Here is a 23,078-nt window from a genome sequence, read left to right as displayed (position 1 = left end):
AGTGGACATGCCTCACCTGGAGCTTCTACTAGCTGTGCCTGTGGCTTGGGGTGGGAGGATCTGCTGGGCTGGACTCACGCTTTGTCCAGGTGACTACCTGTGTGACTTCCTATTAGGTCCCTGCTGTGCAGTGACCCTCCTAATGACACCTGGGTCTTTCCTGCAATTTCTAGGTTTGTTCTGGCTGCTGGAGGATGCAGCCCTTCTTGGGGACTTGGCCAAAGGTTTTTGCCCTTCAGATGTCTTGAGCAGAACCTAGGATTTGATTTCTGGCAGAGGGAGATGCACAGGGTCCAGAGAGACAGTATTTTTAGGCCAGAAAGAGGAGTGTGTGTGTTTTGGAGTTCAATTCCTATGAGGATGGGTGTCTACCACAGGTGCTGTGGGCATATTTAATCCTGTTGATGCCATGTCCTGTACTAACTACTTGTGGGCTCCCAGGAGAGTTTTGTGCTGGCTGGCAGGGTGGCTCTGTCATGTGTGTCCCCTTTCCTGTCTTGTAGACTGAAGCTTGTTCTGTTAGGCATTTCTGGAAAACCCGAGCCTCCCTACAGGGACCATTGTTTGGGGACTGAGAGACTGTCTTATCCTATGCCAGCTGATAATGACCTTTTCTGTTTTACAAGCTTTTGTAAATAGTAGCAAGAAGGGCAGTCTTTGTAATAGCTTTGGATGCCATACAAGTTACCTTCCTCCCCTAGCCCTCCAGAGTACCATGACTGTAGCTGTCAGGCACAGAATAGCCTGAATTTGTGGGGGGAAAAAAGCAAGCCCCCGAAACAGTATTTTGGGGGATCTGATTTCAATAAAGATGGTCACGTACTTATCTTTACAAGTTTAGCTTTTTAACTCCCCTAAACAAGGCATAGTAGTCACAGGTCAACTACATGACACTTGGCAACCTAAGGGTTAACCTTAGCGTGCTTTGGAGTCAATATCCCACACAGCTGGCCTTAGGGTTTTTGAGACTAGTCTCATGTAGGTCCAACTAGCCTTGTATTTGTTAGGTCTCAGCCTTCCCAAGTATGTGCTGAGATTATAAACTTGACCTACCACACCTGACTGAAATGTATTTTAAAAAAAATACCATAAATACAAATTTAAAAGGTATTGTGGCAGTCTGTATGAGTCCAGGTTTATAGTGATAGGCTAAATGTCTTTAAAAAAATAGTATTTTTTCATCTAAAATCTAAAACTAAAGCCATTCTCCTGTGTAAGAACTAGAGCAGTTAGTCACCCTCCCCTACAAGTGCCACAGCCCAGACCATCCTTGAGACTTGGGACAATCCTCCTGCCTCAGCTTCTGCAGTGTTGGGATTTCAGGCATGCCCCACTGGAGCCACACCCTCCTGCTCTCACTCCTACCTTCCCTTCAGGGGATTATTTTCTTCTGATGCTCACAGGAAGCTAAGGGGCAGCAGATATCCCACCCTCTGGTTCCAGGCCATTCTTTCAAAGCATAAGAACTCAGGCCTCTGAGAACATTTACACCTATGGAGTTTAATGGTCTCCAAGACTGGCTCATTCTGACTTTGAGCATTTTTCTGTATCTTGGGTTTTCCTCTCTGTCATACAGCCCTGCAGTTAGTACTAAAGGATTTACATAAAGCAAATCTCTCTGTAGAGTGAGATAAAATTGGTCTCAAAGACCCGCTAGCTGAGCTCTGTGCTTTGCACACCTGCAACCCCACTACTTTGGAGAGCCTGAGATAGGGGGATGGCCCTGAGTTCTGTGGATTATATGGTACATCTGGCCCCACACCAATAAAGAAAGTGAGACAGAACCCTAAAAATTGAGTTAATCTGTGTACATGACTTACATCACAGCCTGTAAGTCTCAACATTGGGCCACCTGTCAGTGACAACCACTCTCTTTAATTCAGTGGTCATTCTTGTGCTATGGCCATATCTGAGAGGACACAGGGCCGTTAACCTGGGCCATTTCACTTTTTCATCCTTAGGCCTTAGTGGGGCAAGCTCTGAAAACAGCTTGTCCCAATGAGGTCCTGGTTGGAGAGGCCCAAAGAATGCAAAGCGAAGGGTGTGGGTGACCGCCTCACGTTTCCCTGATTGAGTCCTAGAAGAGCCCAGAAAGTTTCCCCTTCTGAGGCTGCCAGGAGGAATGAGTTCCTCTTGGCATTGTGTGTGGCCGCATGAAGTGAGTGGAGCCAAGAGTGAGGCTCACAGCCAGCTCTGTGGAAGCAGGCCTGGGGTGGCCTCGGGACCTGGGGCCCTTACGATAGTACTTGGTCTTGTCGGGCAGTTGATACCCTATTAGATGCAGTATTTCTCCCTCCTTGCCTGCTGCTTCTGGAAGGTAGCAAGAGTGCAAGAATGGCATTGGACAGGAAAGCAGAGAGAACAGTGGCATCTGGGTATAGGGGAAACCTTTGGAGGGGCTCGACAGTTAAGACCTTTCCTTTAGGAAGCAGGTTTAGTGTCTGCCATGTCTCTGGGTCAGTGACCTCAGGTTCACATGGAATCCCTCTGTCTGCCCTGTTTACTATTTTGTCCCCTCCCCAGCACTCATACCAGGAGGACTGCTGGGTCTGAAGTCTGTTGGAAAAAGCAGCCAGTTATTACACAGAATTTTCGATCACTATTTGGGGATATGGTCAGGGACAGAGGAGTGATTCCTGCAGTTGCGTTGGTGAAGTCTTTGGTGGTTAGATAGGGCCTGAAGGCTTCCCTGTAACCCCTGGCCGTGAGGTTTTATGGTGTACGAAAAGGCTTCTGGCTTTGGAATGTGTGCTGGGTTCTCTCCCCCTTCCCCTGGGTTCTCTCTCTCTTCTCCACTTTCTCTTTTCTTTCTCTCCTGTCTGGAATGATGACCTAGATTTGTTTGCTCCAGGTCCAGCCTTTGCTCCAGAGTCCTAGATGCAGGCTCTGGTTCATCCTGCATAGACAGCACAAGAGGCTGAGAGCATGGGGGCCAGTGTGCCAGAGCAGCAGAGGCCAGCTAGATGGTTGTCATATCCCCTACTTTCAGGGCACACATAGCTGTGAGGTTGGAGAGTCAGGAAGGGAATGGCCAGATGGATGCTGGGTGGATGCTTCCAGATGCTGGCCCAAGATGGCTGTGCCAAGTGGATCCTGTCCTGATCTACCAGAAACTGACAAGTGGTGATGGAGGTTAGACAAAAAGAGCCCCAGCAATTTTGAGTACCACATTGCTTCATAGGGGAAGCATTATGCCAAGTAATTGGGCTCGGAACAAGGAAGTTTCCCAAGAAGGAGCACAGGTGATCAGTAGAAATCTATCTCCCTTTTGGCATAAGCTAATAGTAAATGGCACCGGGAGGGGTGAAGACAATGCCACAAAGACTTGGGACATTCTTTCTTGTTGGGTTTGGGCCAGTCATGGAAATCTGGTCACAGAAACACATCCTGTAGCGAACAGGGAAATAACCGCCCCAGTCACACTTGACCATCCATCATGGCCAAAGTTTCTAGGGAATAATTGCTCTAGCCAACCAATCCCAGCGGATCCAATTTGCATATGGTGGTGAGGACAGCCTCCAATCAGGGAGACAGGCTGGAACTGCTACTTAGTCACAATCAGCATGCATTCCCTCAGCAGGCCTCCAGTACTGGCTTTTCCATTCGCTAGCTAGCCTCATTCCCTTGGGTGCTGGGAGAGAAACCAGCAGGTTACTGCCCTATGAGAGCTTTTTATTTATGGAAGTTCAGGAGCTAGACAATCCCTGAGTTTCAGATTATTAGAAGTGGGAAATGGGGTTGGATTTAGCTCAGTGGTAGAGTGCTTGCCTAGCAATCGCAAGGCCCTGGGTTCAGTCCTCAGCTCCAGGAAAAAAAAAAAAAAAAAAAAAAAGAGTTGTTTAAGAAGTGGGAAATGGCTCTAGAAATTTCTCAGCACACCTCCAAGAATAGAGTCCCTTATGTGAAGGACCATCCTGCTCAGGTAACCCCAAATAGCTCATGGCAATCTTTGGGTGTACATCCATCCTACCTTCTATTTTATATTCACTCTCCTGATCCCGATCTATAGCCTACAGCTTGCCATTCTCCTGCACCAACCCTTTGAATTCTGGCCTTGCAAGAGTTCATTATTTTGCCTGGTGTGTGTGTGTGTGTGTGTGTGTGTGTGTGTGTGTGTGTGTGTGTGTGTGTGTGTGTGAACTATAACCCTGGCTAGCCTGGGACTATTTAGACTAGGCTGGCCTTGAACTCAGATTTGCTACTGTTGGTGAACTTGAATGCTTGGTCTGAAAAGGTTTTTTTTCCTCCCCTTTTGAGATGGGGTCTCACTGATTCATTGGCAGTCCTGAACTTGCTCTCTTTTCTCTGCCTCCCAAATACTGGGTGTGTCACCACACCCAGCTTGAAGTTTTTTTTTTTTTTTTTTTTCCTTGGGAGCTGGGGACCAACCCAGGGCCTTGGCTTGCTAGGCAAAACGCTCTACCACTGAGCTAAATCCCCAACCCCAGCTTGAAGTTCTAATCCTATATCCTAATGAAAAATCTTTCATGGTCATTTTAGGATAACTACATAACCACAAGGGCCAGTCAGTGTGCTGGGCACTGTTCTGAGAACCCCCATTGACATAGTTGTTATTTTATGTACAGGAAAACCAAAAAGCAAAAAGCCTTACCCAAGGGTGCAGAGGAAGTTGCAATCTAAAAAATCCAATTTTCCTCTGGAACAGTAGTCTATGGTCCCTTGGTATATTGTCTTAATGGTCCCTTGGTATTTTGGGGTGAGGGGTTCATGACATTTAATTTAGTAGAGACAGGGGCAATGCTAAATATCTATCCTTTGATACGTCCCTGTTAATGTCTAGGAAAACACCAGAAATGTAGATCATATCCGTTACTGGCCTGCCACCCCTTCCTAATTCCACAAGTAAAATTACACTAGTGGGAAGACAAGTCTTCTCGATGTGACTGCTCAATATTGTAGGTGCGACCCGGCCCGGCAGAACTATATATTCAGCGTTTGCCATCCCCTTTGTGAGTAAAACCTGAATAAGAATGTAGTTGGGCACCAGCTTGAGCTCTTTGATGCTCATTAAATGGTCCTTGTTATTAGAAATTAATAGATGTCATAGTGATGTGTGAGGAAGTGCCAGATGAGTCACACGGTTAGCATGTGCCAGGATTGAGAAGGACAAGGCCAGAGCAGAGAGGAAGGAAGATGTAGGTTGACTTGTGAAGCATCGTCTCAGGACAGAAGTGAGACTCACTGTGGGGGAGGCACACCTAGAGGCGCGGCATCTACTGAGGGTAACAATAGGCAGTGGGCTTTGGGGTGTATAGGTGCTAGGAAGGTTCATCCATGGGAGATGTGGATCACACTAGGGGAGTTGTGACTTCCATTCAGTTGGGGAATGCAGAGGCCCTGGCTGGCGGGATGGTATCTCAACTGAATCAGGAAATGCTTCCAGGCAGAGTCAATCAGAGGTCTGGGAGATTTGGGAGCAGTCAGGGATGGCTTTGAAAATCTGGGACAGTGATGGCAAGAGTTAGAAACAGGAAAGTTATGCTGAAAGAAAACATGTGCCTTGACTGAAGAATGAAGAATTAGCTGAGGTGAATTAGAAGTTGAAACTGCAGCAGTTGTATATGTTGATAGCCCCAGGGAGAATGCAGGTCAGATACTCGTACACTCACCTAGGGCAGGCAGGAAGCTCTGCTTTGAGCTCTGAGTCATAGACTCTTCCTCTTCTATCTGACTTGTGTGCCCTGAAAGTGGCCATTGGCTCCATTTTTGCATATGAGCTGAAGCAAGAGTATTCCCCACTTAGTCTGTGCTGACTTAGTCAGACACATCCCTGTTCCTTCTCTCAGGAGTTTCCATTCTGTCAAGATGGTTGGCCAGGGGGTCCCTGATTTGTTGGAGAGCAGGGCCTAAGGTTATCTTCTCACTACATTAGTTATTCCATGTTGGTCTGGAACTCACAACCTTCCCAATCTCACCTCTCTAAGTAGGGTCCTAGTGAGTTCTCTATCTGGCATTAACCATTAACTTGTGTGTGTGTGTGTGTGTGTGTGTGTGTGTGTGTGTGTGTGTGTGCGCGCGCGCGCGCGCGCGCGTGTCTTTGTCTGCCTGTCTGTCTTTGTCTGCCTGTCTGTCTTTGTCTGCCTGTCTGTCTTTGTCTGCCTGTCTTTCTGCCTGTCTGTCTGCTTTCTGTCTTTCTGTCTGTCTTTCTGTCTTTCTGTCTGTCTGTCTTTCTGTCTGTCTGTCTTTCTTTCTTTCTTTCTTTCTTTCTTTCTGTCTGTCTGTCTGTCTGTCTGTCTGTCTGTCTGTGTCTGGCTTCCAAATCATCACATGCCATATACCTTTTAATCTGAAGTTGGATAGACGTGGACATCCTGTCCCCACTAGGGAGTGATTTAGGGTCTTTGTTACCCTAGTACAACCATGCATATTCTTAGTAAAGAGCACTTGCCTGTTTGCCACCCCTTTTGCCCGCTATGACACTTTGATCTGCTCTTAGTTAGTAGAACACACTGCCCCATTTCTTATTTTACAAATCTGTAAATGACTGAGCAGGAAGTATCTTTTGGAAAGTGTTGCCCTCTATTCAGTGAATATGTATTGGGTTGTATCTCAGGACAGACAGAACTTCAGGTCCCAAGGATACCCCTTCTTGGTAGGGCCTGTGCTTTGTAAGCAGGAAATAGATATCATTTGGATCCTGGTTCTGGTTCTGGGAAGCTCTCTGTGAGTGCTGGGATTGCAGGTGTGGGATAGCACTCCTAGCTACTGCAGTAGAGATCACACTCTGCTAATGCCACTTAATTTGCATATCTTGAATTGGTGCTGGGGCTGGAACTCAGGTTCTAGTCAGAATGTTAGCTGTTTGTACTTCCTTTTCTGTGAATTTTCTGTCCTTTGGATTGTTCCGCTTAATGGTGTCAGGACAGAGTGCACAAACTGTGGCTAGCCAGGTGAACTGGCTTGTAACTGAGGGACATTGTGGAGAAAATGGGTTACAAGGAAGTCTGCAGTACCTGCAAACAATGCCCCTCTGATAAAGGGCTGTTGCTGGTGGTAGGATGACTTGGTGCTAGCTTCGACTCATTAGCCTTTTAATTTCACTACCAGTCTCGAGCCCCAGATAGATGTGTGAAGAGCTGTGTATGTCTTACAGAGAGGACACTGGTACCGCATGCCCAGAGGCGTAAAGGCACTTGATCCAGAGGCACCCTCCAGAGTGGCACTATTACACTTTAGAAGCCCCAGATGGTAGGGAACACGGGTGGGCTGTCTAGGAGCATATACACCACACGCTTGCACGTGTGGCTGTCTAGGTGGCCACTAGGTGAGGTTTGACGCAGATTTACAGTTGAACTTGCTCCAGTGCAGCCAGTGAAGACCATTGGTATAGAGACCTGTTTGGTCTCTCCCACTCCTAAGTAGATCTGCAAGAAATGTTTCCTGCAGGCAACTGTTACATCAGTGGCTATACCCTTAAGCTCTGTCTTCTCTTACAGACCATGGCTCCTTGGCCCGAGTTGGAAAATGCCCACCCCAACCCCAATAAATTCATCGAAGGGGCCTCGGGTCCACCGTCTAGCATACCAGACGAAGACAAGGAGACCATCAAAAGTAAGTGTTCACCAATTGGGGACAACCACCTTTGAGGACCCATGGAAATTCAGCTCCCATTTCTCATGGCCTTTGCTACTTGTTTCAGCAAATGACAGCGGGACTCCTGTAGCCAAGATTGAACTTCTACCCTCATATTCCGCCCTGGTTCTCATAGAGGAGCCCCCCGAGGGGAACGACCCCTGGGACCTGCCTGAACTCCAGGACAATGGGATCAAATGGTCAGGTAAGTGGGTGAAGGGAACTAGCCTGTCCACAGCATTTACCTCATGAAGCAGGATAACTAGGGGACGCAAAGTCCTAGGGATCAAGGTCATGATTTTGTGAATGCTGATTATGTTATGAGTGCTGAGAATAGACCCACAAGACCTGGGGTGAGCAAGAGCTTATATTTCCATTTCAGGTTTGGGGTTACAATCAAGCCCATGATGAGTCACCTAGCATAGGAGGGTGGTAGGCAGAGAAGGGAATTAAATGGGAGAGGTGAGAAATACTTTGGTAGCTCAATTGGCTATACGAGGCCCAGGCCCTCAACAAACTGCAGCTTTTGATTGCAGGGGTTGATTCTCTCTGATTTCTGAAGATGCTTTGAGAAACAGTTAACTGTTGAGCTTAACTGCTCACTACCTCAGCAACATTGTAGTTCACTTGACCGTTCGTCCATCCTATTCTGCTGCTTCTCTGGGCCCAGACTACACTGAACTCTCCTTCCCCTCTGACTCTGTAGAAACATGAGGGTTCAGTGGAGGCTGCCCCACATCTAGGCCTTGATGTAGAAGCCAGTTGGTAGGAAGTAGAGCTGTGTGTCAGCTCCCCTGCCAAGGATCTCTGTTCAGCCCGAAGGACTCTAATTTTGCCTTCTCTCTTCCTGATCACAGAGAGAGACACCAAAGGGAAGATTCTCTGCATTTTCCAGGGGATTGGGAAATTCATCCTTCTCCTGGGGTTTCTCTACTTGTTTGTGTGCTCCCTGGATGTACTCAGTAGTGCCTTCCAGCTTGTTGGAGGTAAGGAACCCCAATGGTTACTTTTTCAATTTAGGTGGGCAGCTCACAGGACTTCTCGCACTTCAACATGACTATCTCAGACATGGGTGAGGGCAAACCTGACTGTCTCCTCCCCATCCCCCATCATAGAGCAAAGAACTGAAGCATCTAAGTGGCTCTGGCTTTAACCCCAGGCTGGAGCTGATGTCAGCTATCAGAATCCTTTCCATTGTACCCAACCTCCAGCAGGAAACTGTTGACTGACCCTTTATCTGCAGGATCCCTGCTGCCTCAAGACTTCTCTAGTTTGAAAAAAAAAAAAGTCTTCCCTTAGGCCAAAGCAAGTGGGAAAGATCAAAGCTGACCCTTGCTGGGAAGAGCCCACAGTAGATACCTTCCCTGGCCTGAGCATAGATCACAGTGGCCAATGTCCCAGAAACCCAGAATGAAGTGCCCATGTGTGCTCAGTTAACTTTGGACCCTCTGGGTAACCACAGATAGCACCCTGAGTGGCCCTGTCTGGAAGAGCCCTCTCTAAGGTCCCTCCCACACAGAAGAGATGACCAAGGCTCAGAGGTCACTAATCAGACTTTAAACACAGCCTGTAATGAACACAGTGGGATTCCAGAGAGCTGATCTCATCCTTCCCAATCCTGTGTTTTAGGACAGGGCCCACTATTTCTGATTGGCTTGGAACACACAGACATCCTCATGTCTCTGCCTCCCAAATTCTGAGATTAAAGGCATGGGCCTAGCTGACCTGATTTTTTGACCTGAGAGATGGAGGAGGGTGGGTGGTAGGTAGGTCAATTGTCAGGGGCCACATTGTTGAATGTGGTCTCTCTGATCTTTAGAAACATTCATAAGGGGTTTGGCTTAAGATTACCTTAAATAATGCACATCCAGTCTCTAAGCCTCCATTATAAAATGGGTGGAGGAAAGACTGAGGGTCACATGGATACACCCCCAAAAGACTCCTGTAGAATTCAGGCTGGGTTGCAGCTGAAGATGCTGAGGAATAGAGGATTGACTTAGAGGACTTAGGGGGTATCATAAAGATGACCGGAAAGAAGCTGGCTAAGGAGGGAATCTATAGAGTAAAAAGGCTAGACAGAGGTAGAGGGTGGAGGGTGGATGGTGGGACTGGAGTCTTACATGGACAGACAGCTTCCCTCTTAGAACAACGTAGGGAAGAACAGGAAGAAAAAAAAAAAAGCTAGGTTCCTACGCTACAGCCATCTGCCCTTGTGTGGACACTTGGGACTTCTTGGCACCATTCTCAGCTATCTCCAAATGACCACTCTTTGTCTTCTAGGAAAAATGGCCGGCCAGTTCTTCAGCAACAACTCCATTATGTCTAATCCTGTGGCTGGACTTGTGATAGGGGTGCTGGTGACAGTCATGGTGCAAAGCTCCAGCACGTCTTCGTCAATCATCGTCAGCATGGTTGCCTCCTCCTGTGAGTTCTGATGCATTACCTAGGGCGTGTCACAATTATCGTTCCATTTTTTCCCCTCATGGCAGTATTTTAGTCAAAATTAATATTATTATTATTAGAATTTTTCTACAAAGTAAGTTTGAGGCCAGCCTAAGCTACACAACACAATGTTTTGAAATAAGTAAATGTTTCTTCAGCTCCAGGGCCCATCCACTCCCTGATCACTGGTTCCCTGGTTCACTAATTCACTAATCCCTGTGAGATGGGAGGACAGAGGGGCTTTAGGGGGTCTAAAATTACACTAAAATTCCATCCAAGAATGGGGTACATGCAGATTCATTGACTGCCCTCTCTGGATTTTGATAGTGTTATATATGACACACCACCTCCTAAAGAAACAGAACTGCGTTCTAGAGTAATTAGCCATGTTGTGTTCACGCAACACATTGGTGTGTAGAGCATGGCTCCCCCATCTTGCAGGTCCCCTCACTCTTCTTTCTTACTCTTCAGTGCTGTCAGTCCGTGCTGCCATCCCCATCATCATGGGTGCTAACATCGGGACCTCCATCACCAACACGATTGTGGCACTTATGCAGGCAGGAGACAGAAATGAGTTCAGAAGGTGGGTGATTCGGGGCACAGGCTTTGTGCTCACAATGCCTTTAACCAGTCATGAAGGTGCGCTCAGCGGTTTACCTAGGAGCCTGGGGAGTCCAGCGAGGGTTGGGAATCCCAGATTAAAATCTACTAACTGATCTGTAGAGCTAGAATAACAGCCAGCACCAATAAGTTATTGTAATGATTAAACAGGCATGTGGGCAAACACATGGCATCCTGTCAGGGTGCCTGAAAAGGCAGCACCAGCCAGACTGTACTGCTGGGTGGCAGTGAGAAAGGCCAGTTGGGTGGGGCAGGCTTCGTTGTCTCACTTAGTCATAGATAATTATAACTTCCTAAAACATCCATTCCGGGCTAGCTCTGCCAATCTCTTCACCTGTAAGCCAGCACAGGCGAATATACTTTTTATGACGTGTGAGGTACGAAAATAAGGCAGGTGGAAATAGACAAAGGGAAACCCTCCGTCTCAGTGGTTAGCATGGGCATGAAGGCCATTCCCCCGCTTCTTTTCTAACCAGCCAGCCACAGACTCCTGCCAGAGCTTATTAAAATATAGAAGCAATTCCCAGCTTGTCTATGATGCCATCGTGGTGCGGTCAAGCAGCTGACATTATAGCAGGTTTTGGGGGGAGATTGGTCATGTTTGTCGTGTCTGCTGGTGAGTCAACAGGGGATGCTATCACAGTGGTCCATCTACCTGAGCCACCTCATTTGGTCCCTGATGACATGTCTTGATGGAACATGATAACACACATTAAGACGGGCACTCTCTAATTTGATCACCTCGTGTAGCCAGACAGCCTTCTCTATCCCCCATCATATTCATCTTGAAGCCAAAGGAAACAAAGTGATGTCACTGACTGGCCCAGCCAGGATTCCATCCAGTTAGGTTTCAATTCTGGAAAATTTTGGCTCATTTATACCCATTGCTTCCTTGTAGCCTATGGAAAAGAAACCTAAGTAAGACCTAATGAGCTACCTACATGTTGAGATGTAACTGACTTAGCTTAGACCCATCCCCTTGAGTGTATAAATTCCAGGATGCTTTGCACAACCAATATTGGTTACATGTGGCATCCTTCTTGAAGGTTTGGATTATTGCCTTAGATAGTGGACAAAAGTTTGGGTTATTGATAGCTACAGCAATTACCGTATCCACTGTTAATCCACTCCTGTACATTTACCGAGCACCAGGAAATCTGAATCATTCTATGCCATCAGCAGTGCTTTTGGTTGCCTTATTCAGGAAGACTGAGACTAGCTAATACCATAGACGAAAAAATGGAACTTCCGGTTCATTTCCTTCATTTTCAGAAGACCTGGTTTTAGTTCCCACCACTCCTATGCCCATATGATGGCCCACAACTGCTTGTAGTTCCAGTCTCTAGGCTTCTGAGATCTGTGCTGGTGTGATGCACATACAGTCAGACATACACGCACACAATTAATGGTGGCCTTTCATTCCAACATTTGGGAAGCAGAGGCAGGTGGACAGGACATCTAGAGCTATCACACAGAGAAACCCTGTCTGTCTCAATACCTTCCCCATAAAAGGAAGAATTGAGTTAATCAGAAGGTTCTGATTGTCTGCCCCACTACTCTACCTTCCAAGCAATTTAAAAGTAGTCTAGGCATGGTTGGAGAGCAGCTCAGTGGTTAAGTCTTTGTTGGTCTTGCAGAGGACCTATGTTTGATTCTCAGTCCCCATGTAGTGACTCTCAACTCTAACTCCAGATCCAGGTGACACAACAGTCGTGGGTATGGTACACATACAAACATGTAGGGAAACCGTTCATAATTCTAAATCTTGATGGATTTTTATTAGCTTACTATTGTGTTTGCTTCTAATGTGTGTATGTATGCACCATCTGCATACCTGATGAAACTGGAGTTGTGGGATCAAACCCAGGTTTTCTAGAGAACAGCCAGTACTCTTAACAATTGAGTGACTCCAGTCTTGAAACTTTGAACAAGGAGGGCTTGGGAGTATTCTTAATGTAATTCTGCTAAACAGAACTTGTTACAATTCCAGTCCTAAAATGGTATACTGGTCAGCAAAGTCTTAGACCAGCCACCTGTGTGTACTTAGGTGAATGACTTGCACCCCCTTCCTCAGAATACGATAGAGCTGTGGTGGCTTCCTTCCCATAGGGCATTTGCAGGAGCTACTGTCCATGACTTCTTCAACTGGCTCTCTGTGTTGGTGCTCTTACCTCTGGAGGCTGCCACCCATTACCTGGAGAAACTGACCAACCTTGTGTTGGAAACCTTCAGCTTCCAGAATGGAGAAGATGCCCCAGACATTCTGAAAGTCATAACAGACCCCTTCACAAAGCTCATCATCCAGGTAATGGCTGTTAGTACAGCTCACCTCTCTGAGCCTAAAGAGGCTGGGGAGCAGGACATAAGCCATAGGAGGCAGAAGTTAGGGGTATCTGTGTCACCTGTTTTCTTTGACATAGCCTGGTTTACCCTATTAGGAATGGGGTCTAATTGGGTGTGGTTAGTGAGCATTTGTGAATAAATTTTCCATTTTATTGGTGGTTACCCACCTTTCCCAGCTGAGCCCAGTCATGCCTTCTGATCCTTGGTGTCTGTCCTAGATACGGGTGGAAAGGGCCAGCCAGGACTTGAACAGTAGGTCTCTACGACCTGCTGATTATTAGCACCCTTACCATACAGTCATGCTCTGAATGTCTGCCAGTTTCCAGGGCAGTGGTTCTCAACCTTCCTAATGCTGTCACCGTTTAATACACTTTCTCGTGTTGTGGTGACCCCCAATCATAAAATTATTTTCATTGCTACTTCATAACTGTAATTTTCTGTTTTGAATCATAATGTAAATATCTGATATTCCTGATGGTCTTAGGTGAACCTTGTGAAAGGTGCTGAGAACCATAGGTTGAGAGCCGCCAGCTCTCAACAGGATAATACTGTTCTCAGCAGGAGGTTGGAGGTAGGGAAGGGTATAGGTCATTACATATAGGGTATGTGCAGTGGGCTCACAGGTCCCCTATCAGCAGTAATCACTTTGTCAGGCACCACTTCTGAGGATGTGCTGACCCACCCTCCCTCCTTGTTCACCTCAGCTGGATAAAAAAGTCATCCAACAAATTGCAATGGGTGACTCAGAAGCCCAGAACAAGAGCCTGATCAAGATCTGGTGTAAAACTATAAGCAATGTGGTAAGTGTGGAAACGGTGGATGAGTAAGTTATCACTGGGATGAATAAGTGTGTCACTGGAAGGGTTCAAAGCAGCAAGTCAGAAGTCAGGGAGGGGGAAAAATTGGGCACCTGGCCTCTGCCTTTCAGGGCCACCTTTGCATCACTGTTAGATGCTTGCTCCTTGGTCTTGTGTATGTCTCATGGAAGGCTGACTCTTGGCAGCAGGGGCATCTTGCTTTCCAGACTGTTTCTGAACTGGCATACAATTTATGGCTTGCTCTAGGAATTTGCCCAACCTGCTGTGCAGTGGGGTACAGCTCACCCTTAATTCTGGGGTGTAGTATGTCCATGCATGCATACATGTTCTGCTAAAGACTGGTGATGAAGGGAAGGAAAGTACCCTGCTATGGAGCCATTGTAGAAACCCAAGGATAATGTCCCATTTGGTCCCCACCTTGTTATTTCCCACCATGGATGCACCTCATGTTTGTCATTGTCGTTTAGATTGAGGAGAATGTCACCGTCCCCTCGCCTGATAACTGCACCTCTCCTTCATATTGCTGGACTGATGGCATACAGACCTGGACCATCCAGAATGTGACCCAGAAGGAGAACATTGCTAAATGTGAGTGGGAATTGATTGGCTGGCCAGCTGGGTGGGTAGTCCAGGAATCTGACTAGTGTATCAGGATTACAGTGACCAGTGATTACAGGAAAGAAGGGAAGACTATGCCCGGCCTTCCAGTGACTCTATGCCACCTGAAGTGCTTGTGATGGGATTCCACAGTGCTCCCTTGCTGTACCTTAGGATCTCCTGGTCAATAAGTCAGGGATAATTGATTATACGGGGTCCGTTCACTTAGTGAGTTCCTTCTGAGCAAGGCACTGAGGCCATTTGATACTCCTGTATTTTAGAAAGCCCTTTATCCTTCTTGAATTCCACTTTCTTCCCCTATCCTACCACCATGCTTTGGTGTGATTATCCCTGCAGAATCAGGATGAACATGTCATCCCCAATGCCTTAATTGCTAACTGTCAGTAGAACTATGTTTTCCTGGATTTGACACAAGGGATACATAGGAAGGACATTAGTTAGTAATGTCTCAATGCTTTGTAGTAACCATCACTAGGGAAAGCATCAAGGGGTCCAGTGGTAGAACTGGGCTGGGCACCAGGGCTTCCTCAGCACATGATTTAAGGATTGCTTGACTTTCCAGTCTCAGGGAGTGCAATTAACACAGACCAGGGTCAGGCCTGGTGGTGCCTGCTTTTAACCATAGGAGGTAGAGGTAGGAGAGATGGATCAAGCTAGTCTTGTTGGAGAGCAGCCTGGGCTATACCGGATCCTTTCTCAAACAAAAATTAGATGCCGAGACATGGCTCAATAGTTAGCATACTGCTCATGCAAAGAACTGCAGTTCCTACATCAGGTGGTTATACTGATGCACTTCTATGGTAGCAAATTGTGACTTCTGGTATATATGGCACCTGGCATGGGCACAACAGGTGTGCACACAAGACAGGTGGGTTCCTCCCCCCACCCCCACATACACACCCAAGTTTTCTTTTGAAGTTAGCAAACAACATTGTCAAGGCAAACTGGAACACTATCAAGTGAGTCTCCATATTTTTAGTTGCCAGGCAAGATTGTTTCCATGAGAAAGAATGAATAGATAGCAATCTGGACAGGGTGGGCCCTGATTTCCTCACAAGCCTGTTTTGTCTCTCTTCAGGCCAGCACATCTTCGTGAATTTCAGCCTCCCAGACCTTGCTGTGGGCATCATCCTGCTCATTGTCTCCCTGCTGATCCTTTGCGGCTGTCTAATCATGATTGTCAAACTGTTGGGTTCTGTGCTCAGGGGACAGGTTGCCACTGTCATCAAGAAGACCCTTAATACTGGTAAGTCCAACACTTGCACCCTATTCAGCCTTCAGGGGATGTGTGTGTGTGTGGACACCTGAGTAGGGCTCTGAGAATTTGCATCTCAGGGTTTGCCAGAACCAGGGGCCCAATTCCATCCAGACAGTACAGGGGTGAGTTCACAGCTCATCCCCAAATGTGCAGGGATACCAGACCAGGCTGAGGAAGGGGGGGTGTGTTTTTAGGGGTGTCCATCTTTGTCAATCTGGTCTTTCTCTCAACATATCCTGGGCTTATGTGAACTTGTTAAGATGATGTAGATGAGGGAAGGGTTTTAGAAGCCTACCTGGTAATTCCAGGTCATGTGTGGGGCTATAACCCTCCACTCACTCTGGCTTACTCCTCAGTCCTAACTAAGGAAGTACCAGCGGTCCTAGGGACTCATGACTCATCTTTGTCTTCCAGATTTCCCCTTTCCCTTTTCCTGGCTGACTGGCTACCTGGCCATCCTTGTGGGGGCAGGCATGACCTTCATAGTGCAAAGCAGCTCTGTGTTCACTTCTGCCATGACGCCACTCATCGGTGAGGTTTTGTCCCTGCCTTCATCGGATCACCATTGCCTCTTCCCATGATTACTTGGGCTCATTCCATGTGTTCTATGCTTTCTCAACAGGTATTGGGGTGATCAGCATCGAGAGGGCATATCCACTCACGCTGGGCTCCAACATTGGCACCACCACGACTGCCATTCTGGCTGCCTTGGCCAGCCCAGGCAACACATTGAGGAGTTCCCTCCAGGTCAGCAACTGCTCCTGGGTTCTGGGTGGGTTAAAACGTGTCTGGTTTTACAGAACAGTGGTTTTTCTGTATTTGAGTCAGAATCACACGAAGCCCATGCTGTCCCCAAACGTATTAGGCCTTGAGAGGTCCTGCCTCCTGGGCTGGGAAGGGATGGGCAACGCTACCATACCTAGCATGCAGACTATTTTCTAGTGAGAGCCATGCCCTCTGTTCTATCCATAAGGGAGAACTAATACTGGGAGAAGCCATGGGGAGCTGTGTATGAGGAGCTATGGGTTCCTCAGAGGTGGGCGTGTAAAACATCTACTCTGCTGTGAGGCAATGGTCCATGGCAGGATGAAGCGGCAGGCAAAGCCATGTCAGGTGACACCGTTAGGATCTGAAGGCTGAGCTATTCAGTGGGGTTGCTTCCTTCTTTCCTGATCTCTACACAGTAAAGTGATGTGTGTTCCCAGAATATAACGCCCTGAGCCAGCTTGGTTGTACTATACACAAGGAAGACTATGGGTGACCTTTATTTCTTCCTACCCTCTGTTTCAGATTGCCCTGTGCCATTTTTTCTTCAACATCTCTGGAATTTTGCTGTGGTACCCAATCCCATTCACCCGTCTGCCCATCCGTCTGGCTAAAGGCCTGGGCAACATCTCTGCCAAGTATCGCTGGTTCGCAGTCTTCTATCTCATCTTCTTCTTCCTCCTGACCCCGCTGACAGTGTTCGGCCTGTCCCTGGCTGGCTGGCCAGTGCTGGTGGGCGTGGGTGTGCCCATCATTCTGCTGATCCTCCTGGTCCTGTGCCTCCGGATGCTGCAGGCCCGCTGCCCTCGCATCCTGCCCCTGAAGCTCCGCGACTGGAATTTCCTACCCTTGTGGATGCACTCTCTGAAACCCTGGGACAACGTCATCTCCCTGGCCACCTCCTGCTTCCAGAGGCGCTGTTGCTGCTGTTGCCGCGTGTGCTGCCGTGTCTGCTGCATGGTGTGTGGCTGCAAGTGCTGCCGCTGCAGCAAGTGCTGCAAGGACCTGGAGGAGGAGGAAAAGGAGCAGGACGTCCCAGTCAAGGCTTCTGGGGCCTTTGACAACACAGCTATGAGCAAAGAATGTCAAGATGAGGGCAAGGGCCAAGTGGAAGTCCTGGGCATGAAGGCCCTGTCCAACACTACAGTGTTCTAGGAGCACCTAGGAGTCAGGGGTGCCTCCCTCCCATAAGACAGAACAGAGATGTAGACTGTGAACATGGCCCACAGATGACCACATCCACCCACGGCCTATAATGCCTTCAAAGTCCATCCTCATCCAAAGACATTAAGAGGGAGGCATTAGGGAAAGTTCTGGAAAGATCCAATGTAAAGAGTATTTGTAAATATATGTACAAAGCAGTTGTTTCTTGGTATAAAACCTCAGCCACATCTCTCATTTTATAAGTCCACTCCTACCCAATAACTTCTCCTACTCACCCCTGCCCCAGAGCAGCCAAGTTCAAACACACTGAATGTTTGTAGCCCATAGGCGTGAGCCTTTCTAGCTCACACTGCAGGGCATGTTCTATTAAGGCATCATCTGGTATAGTCAGGCCAAGCAGCGGACCATAGTGTCCTCTGAAGTCAGCAGTGCTCAGCTTCCTAGGATGGAGTGAATGGGGTTCACGACGTGTTTGGTACATTGTTGGTTTCTATGCCTAGGGCTGGACTAGAATAGGAGACATTGTTGCTACATAGACTAATGGTGATCTTGGTCAGTTATATTTCTGATGGAACTTGTAAGACCTGTGTCCCAGGCCTTCTCTCCATTGCTACTACCTAGGGTCATCTGCTGGTGAAGGGTCTGCCTATCTTTCTCTTTTGTGCAAGGAGACTTTCCTGGCCAGCTTTTCATGCTCTGTTTCAGCCACCCCCTCACTCTCCTGCTCATGTATTCAATCCAAACCCATCGTCTTACACAGATGAGCTTCCTACCCCTTCCATGCCTACAAAGTTCCAAGGGATTGCTTAGGAGGGAGGAGATGGGAAATGGCTAAAATGCCCTTAGAATCAAGATGAAGCCAGTAAGTAGGGTTGGGAGTGTGCATGTGGGAGCCTAGTCATACAGGATGCCATAGTCATACGCTGTGCTCATGTGCAATCCCCATGGTGGCTCCGCAACCATTCCCATCCCATCCCCCTCCCCGCAAGAACAGGCCTCAGCTTGACTTAGGTCAGGCTGTGTGGTTCCACGGCCATCCTCTTCCATCATACTCCATGCGAAGAGGCTGAGAGCCAGCCCGAGCCCCTCTGTAGATAAACGTTCCCCAAGAGCCATTTATGCGGCATAATTTATAGCCATGCATCTGTACAGAATACTTCATAACGTATAGTAAATAGTGACTTGTTTTATAGTGTCTCATTTGGAAATGAGGCAGGGTTCTTTTATGTACTGTGAACAGAAAGAACACCTTTGTATATTTTGTAATACTGCCTTTAAACACAACTCTCGAGGTCATGCTACACCTCCCCCTGTAAATATGTAAGGTACACCCCAGGAAGAGGCTTTGCCCTCTATACTTTTTTTTTTTTAATGGGATCTTTGTTTCTGTGTTAATTGTATTTTTTTAAAACTGGTTGAGGGAAGGGAGAAATACGCACCCCCGCCCCCAAGTACTGCTTCCAATTGCAGGGTGCTGTACACATGAGGTATCTTTCCTTACTCAAACCTCACCATACACCACCATGGGAAGCTGTAGTTTTTGGGGTTCCCAGTGACACTGGGACACAGAGAGGACTTAGTCCCACCTTCACTCAGCCTTCTCTTTCCCTGGTCTTGTGGACTAGCTACTGAGAGCTATGCTAAGTAAAGCATAGCATTTTGTGGTTAATGAATCTTACCGGGTTTGGAAGCTGATTTTTGAAGCTGTATGTATCTTTTCAGTCTTGTTTTAAAAATCAATTCCACCTGTAAGAGAAAAGGGGAGGGGGGCAGTGAGTGGGATGTAAAGCGAAAAATAAAAATAAAAAATATTAATTCCAATATGGTAAATTATGGTAATTACTTATTTGACTTGGACATCAACAAAATGTACTCTACAAACCGCCCACTCCAGCAGGCAAGCCCTGGAATTCCTTCTGCTCCTCTGTAATTAACCTAGACCAAAAGAGAAAGCATGCTTTACCTCCCGACATCTCAGAGATGCTGTGCTCATAGGCACCACCTTAGCCAGAACTGGGGGAGGAGAATTCTGCTACCCTAGTGCACCAGTGACCTAAAACAAATGAGTCAGTCTGGGAGCTGTCACTATGCCCCCACAGTAGACAGGAGGCCCATTCTGAGGGAATTCAACGGAAGGAGCCCAGGGAAAAACAGGTGGGCGGGGAGATTCAGGAATTAGAATTTGAGACAGTGTCTACACTTGTTATCTTGTGCTTTGTAACAAGCAACCCCCAAACTCAGTGCTGTGACACCATTTCATTGGCTCACTCTAGCCTGGGATTACAGTCCACACGTCTCAGTCACATATAGATTGGACATGGAGACTGTTCTTGATCATTTCCTTGGAGCATTTACTTTGGATTGGGCATTATAGATAAGACGATTCAAAGTATACTGGAAGAAACAGCCCCATTTTACAGAAAAGACTAGAGCCGCTTAGATTTTGCTGTGGTGGGCAAAGGTGGTCCTAGAACAAGTCTTCGCTGAGGGTCAGGACAGCAGCTCCTTTCAATAATCACATCCGGACAAGTGTACTGTCCCGGTTCAAAAAACTGACACTATCAGGCAAATGGCAGCTAGGTGCAGAGCCCAGGCCTCCAACTGACCCAAGCTCAGTGTCGCTATGCCGTGACATTTGACCCTAGCAGTTGCTTAGCTGCCCTGGAGCTGCTGGCAGTGTAAAACTCTCTGTGCATGCATTTTAGCTGATGATAGCCCAGTGGGATGAAAAATAGGAGTAAGAAGCCTGTGAGACGCCCTGAACTGAAGTGTAAAACACACCCTGCATTTTACACTTATAAAAGTCTTACATTTTATACTGAGTGCTTGCTGAAATTACAATATCCTGGATAGTTTGGGTTAAACACAACATATTAATATTAATTCATCTACTTATTCAGAGGATGGATATTGGATCCCCTCAAGCTAGGTATGGGTGCTTGGAACCGAACTCAGATCCTCTGGGAGAGGAACAAGTGTTTCTAACTGCTGAGTCATTTCCTCAGTCTCATACTTGTTTGATTTTTTTCGAGATTTGATTTCTCGATGTAGCCCTGGCTGTCTTGGAACTTGCTCTGTAGACCAGGCTATCCTCGAACTCACAGGGATCCACCTGCCTCTGCCTCCTGGGATTTAATCCCTGAGTGCTGGGATTAAAGGTGTGAGGTGTGTGTGTGTGTGTGTGTGTGTGTGTGTGTGTGTGTGTGTGTGTGTGTGTATGTGTGCGCGCGCTTGTGCACACATACAAGTGCAGGTGTGCGCGTCCATCCACTACTACCCAGCCTCTTTGCTTTTTAAGACAGGGTCTCGGGTTGGGGATTTGGCTCAGTGGTAGAGCGCTTGCCTAGCAAGCACAAGGCCCTGTTCGTCCCCAGCTCCAAAAAAAAAAAAAAAAAAAAAAAAAAAAAAAAAGACAGGGTCTCCCTCAGACTTACCTGGAACTCTCTGTAGATCAAACATGTCTGAAACTTTTTATAGCAATTCTCTTGCCACTGACTGTAAATGCTGGGATTACAGTAGTATGCCACCACACGGCTACCAGGATATTTTAGTGCACACACGACTCGGTGGTACATTCTGATACCACAAGCTTAAACTACTAATATGAAATGTGGCTTTTCCAGTATTCCTAGAACATTCTAAGATTAATTTTATACCATTCAACAAAGAAACTTTCCTCTGTATTAAATGCAGCTAGAGTTGATAAAACTACTCAACCTTATGGAAACATAGGCATTTTCTCCCCAAAATATTTCTCATAGTGATGAGATCAAGACAGCATTTAATCCCAGGAGACCCTGACAGAGAACTAATAGAGATCATACCTAACCTTGTCTGTCACAACAAAAACCTGACAGCCTTGTAGCAAGACATAACTGAGCAAGACATTTTCTTGGGACTTTTAGTTTACAGGAGGTTTTGAATGTCTAATCGGAGATGTGGCTCCTAGGACTCTGGAATCAATTTGGAGTCATCGTTGTCCTTATTGTCATTTTATTTACCTCCCCACAAAGTTTCATACTTCAAAGACGTTAAATACATGCTAGTGTTACATATCAAGTAATTGCCATGTGAATTAGACACTCAGGAAGCTCAAGGGTACTATCGGCCCAGCCCAGAACAATGTTATTTCAGATAATGGTTATTTCAGATAATGGTGGCTATGTGACCTTTGCTCAAATGCACCCGTTGACATACCTCAAACAGTAGTAATGATAAGATCTATATGGCTTTGCTCCTGGGAGCGTGCCAGATGTGCTGACTGGGAGAAGTGCTATATTTAATTAGATTATCAGTGTATTGAGAGGATGATCAAAAAGTGGGAGCTGTTAACATCAGTGAAATAGAGACCAGGTCTGAAGAATCCCTGAGCAGAGAACACTAGTTAGATTTCATACGTTACCTAAGCCTTGGTTGATTTGCACAAACTTAAGCAAAACTTAATCTCAGTGTGTTGGTTTGTTTTGTGTTGAGGTCCAAGTCTGCTGCTACACACACTCTAAGTACGTCCTCTGTGACTTTAGCCCCAAGCTATTTCTTATAAATGCCCATACTGGTTTTCAATATAGGTATAAATTTCTATATTGAGTTGGCTCAGCTGGTAAAGGCTCGGCATGAAGGTCTGTGCTGATAATGGGAGACCACGGGTGGGAAAGGTAGAAGGAGAAAATTCACTCCACAAGTTGTCTTCTGATGTCAGTAAAACACATTTAGCCCTCCTCCCTACACATCATAAACACTCATGTGAGCACCAGTGTGTGTGCGCGCACACATACACACAAAGAACAAATGAACGAATAAACAAGTAGATAGACAAATGCCTACACGAAGAAAAACAGAACTCTTTTCTACCAATCAGAGGTAGCCAGCGAACCATGGGTTTCTAGTGCCTAGACTGAACTGCATAGCTGCAACACTGAACGACCACGTGCTTCTTTGGCTTTATCTCAGTCCTCCTGCAAAGCCCCCTTTCTGGATGCACTTCCAGTTCACAGCTGCCAGATTCCTGAAGCCTTGCCTGCTCCCCAGTACGCCCTCAATGTGCCTCTTCTTATCCTCTTAGCAACCCGGGGCTGAATCTGCTTCTCCCTTCCGTACTCTGAAGTTCAAATTCCTCCACTGAGTCCAGCGGAAACTTGATGATAACCACCTGGCTGTAAAAGTCACCAGAGGGCAAGCATGCTGTGTGATCAGGTTTTCCGACTGGCTAAAGTCCTCAGTTCCAGCTAGCATGCATTTGGGCTTCTGGGGCTCTAGGCCTTTCAGACAAGAACAAATCTTTAGCCAGATGTTGTAACACACCTATAATCTTAGCACCAGAAAAGAAAGTCAGGTGGCCTTTTTTATTTCCATATTTTCTTTTTGAGGCTGGGTCTTATGTATCCAAGGCTATCCTCAAACATGACGTATAGCTGAGGATCACCCTGAGTCCCCGATCTTCCCGCTCCATTTCCTGG

At 46.9% G+C, this 23,078-nt stretch overlaps 1 protein-coding gene across 1 annotated transcript; it reads left to right on the top strand.

Annotated features, from left to right (window-relative positions):
- The first annotated feature begins 7,460 nt into the window (after positions 1 to 7,460).
- Positions 7,461 to 17,697, top strand: Slc34a2 (solute carrier family 34 member 2). The gene is made up of 12 exons (XM_032916469.1): positions 7,461 to 7,572; positions 7,661 to 7,798; positions 8,451 to 8,579; positions 9,874 to 10,017; positions 10,507 to 10,618; positions 12,766 to 12,961; positions 13,704 to 13,799; positions 14,285 to 14,405; positions 15,514 to 15,681; positions 16,108 to 16,224; positions 16,316 to 16,440; positions 16,984 to 17,697. Exons 1-12 carry the CDS (start codon positions 7,461 to 7,463, stop codon positions 17,611 to 17,613), a joined length of 2,088 nt encoding a protein of 695 aa, XP_032772360.1. The 3' UTR covers positions 17,614 to 17,697.
- Positions 17,698 to 23,078: the final 5,381 nt, after the last annotated feature.

This window comes from Rattus rattus, chromosome 11 (genome assembly GCF_011064425.1).
Source record: "Rattus rattus isolate New Zealand chromosome 11, Rrattus_CSIRO_v1, whole genome shotgun sequence".
Classification (NCBI taxonomy): Eukaryota; Metazoa; Chordata; class Mammalia; order Rodentia; family Muridae; genus Rattus; species Rattus rattus.
The sequence above is the reverse complement of the archived record's forward strand: the minus strand, read 5'-3'. Positions and strand labels throughout refer to the sequence as shown.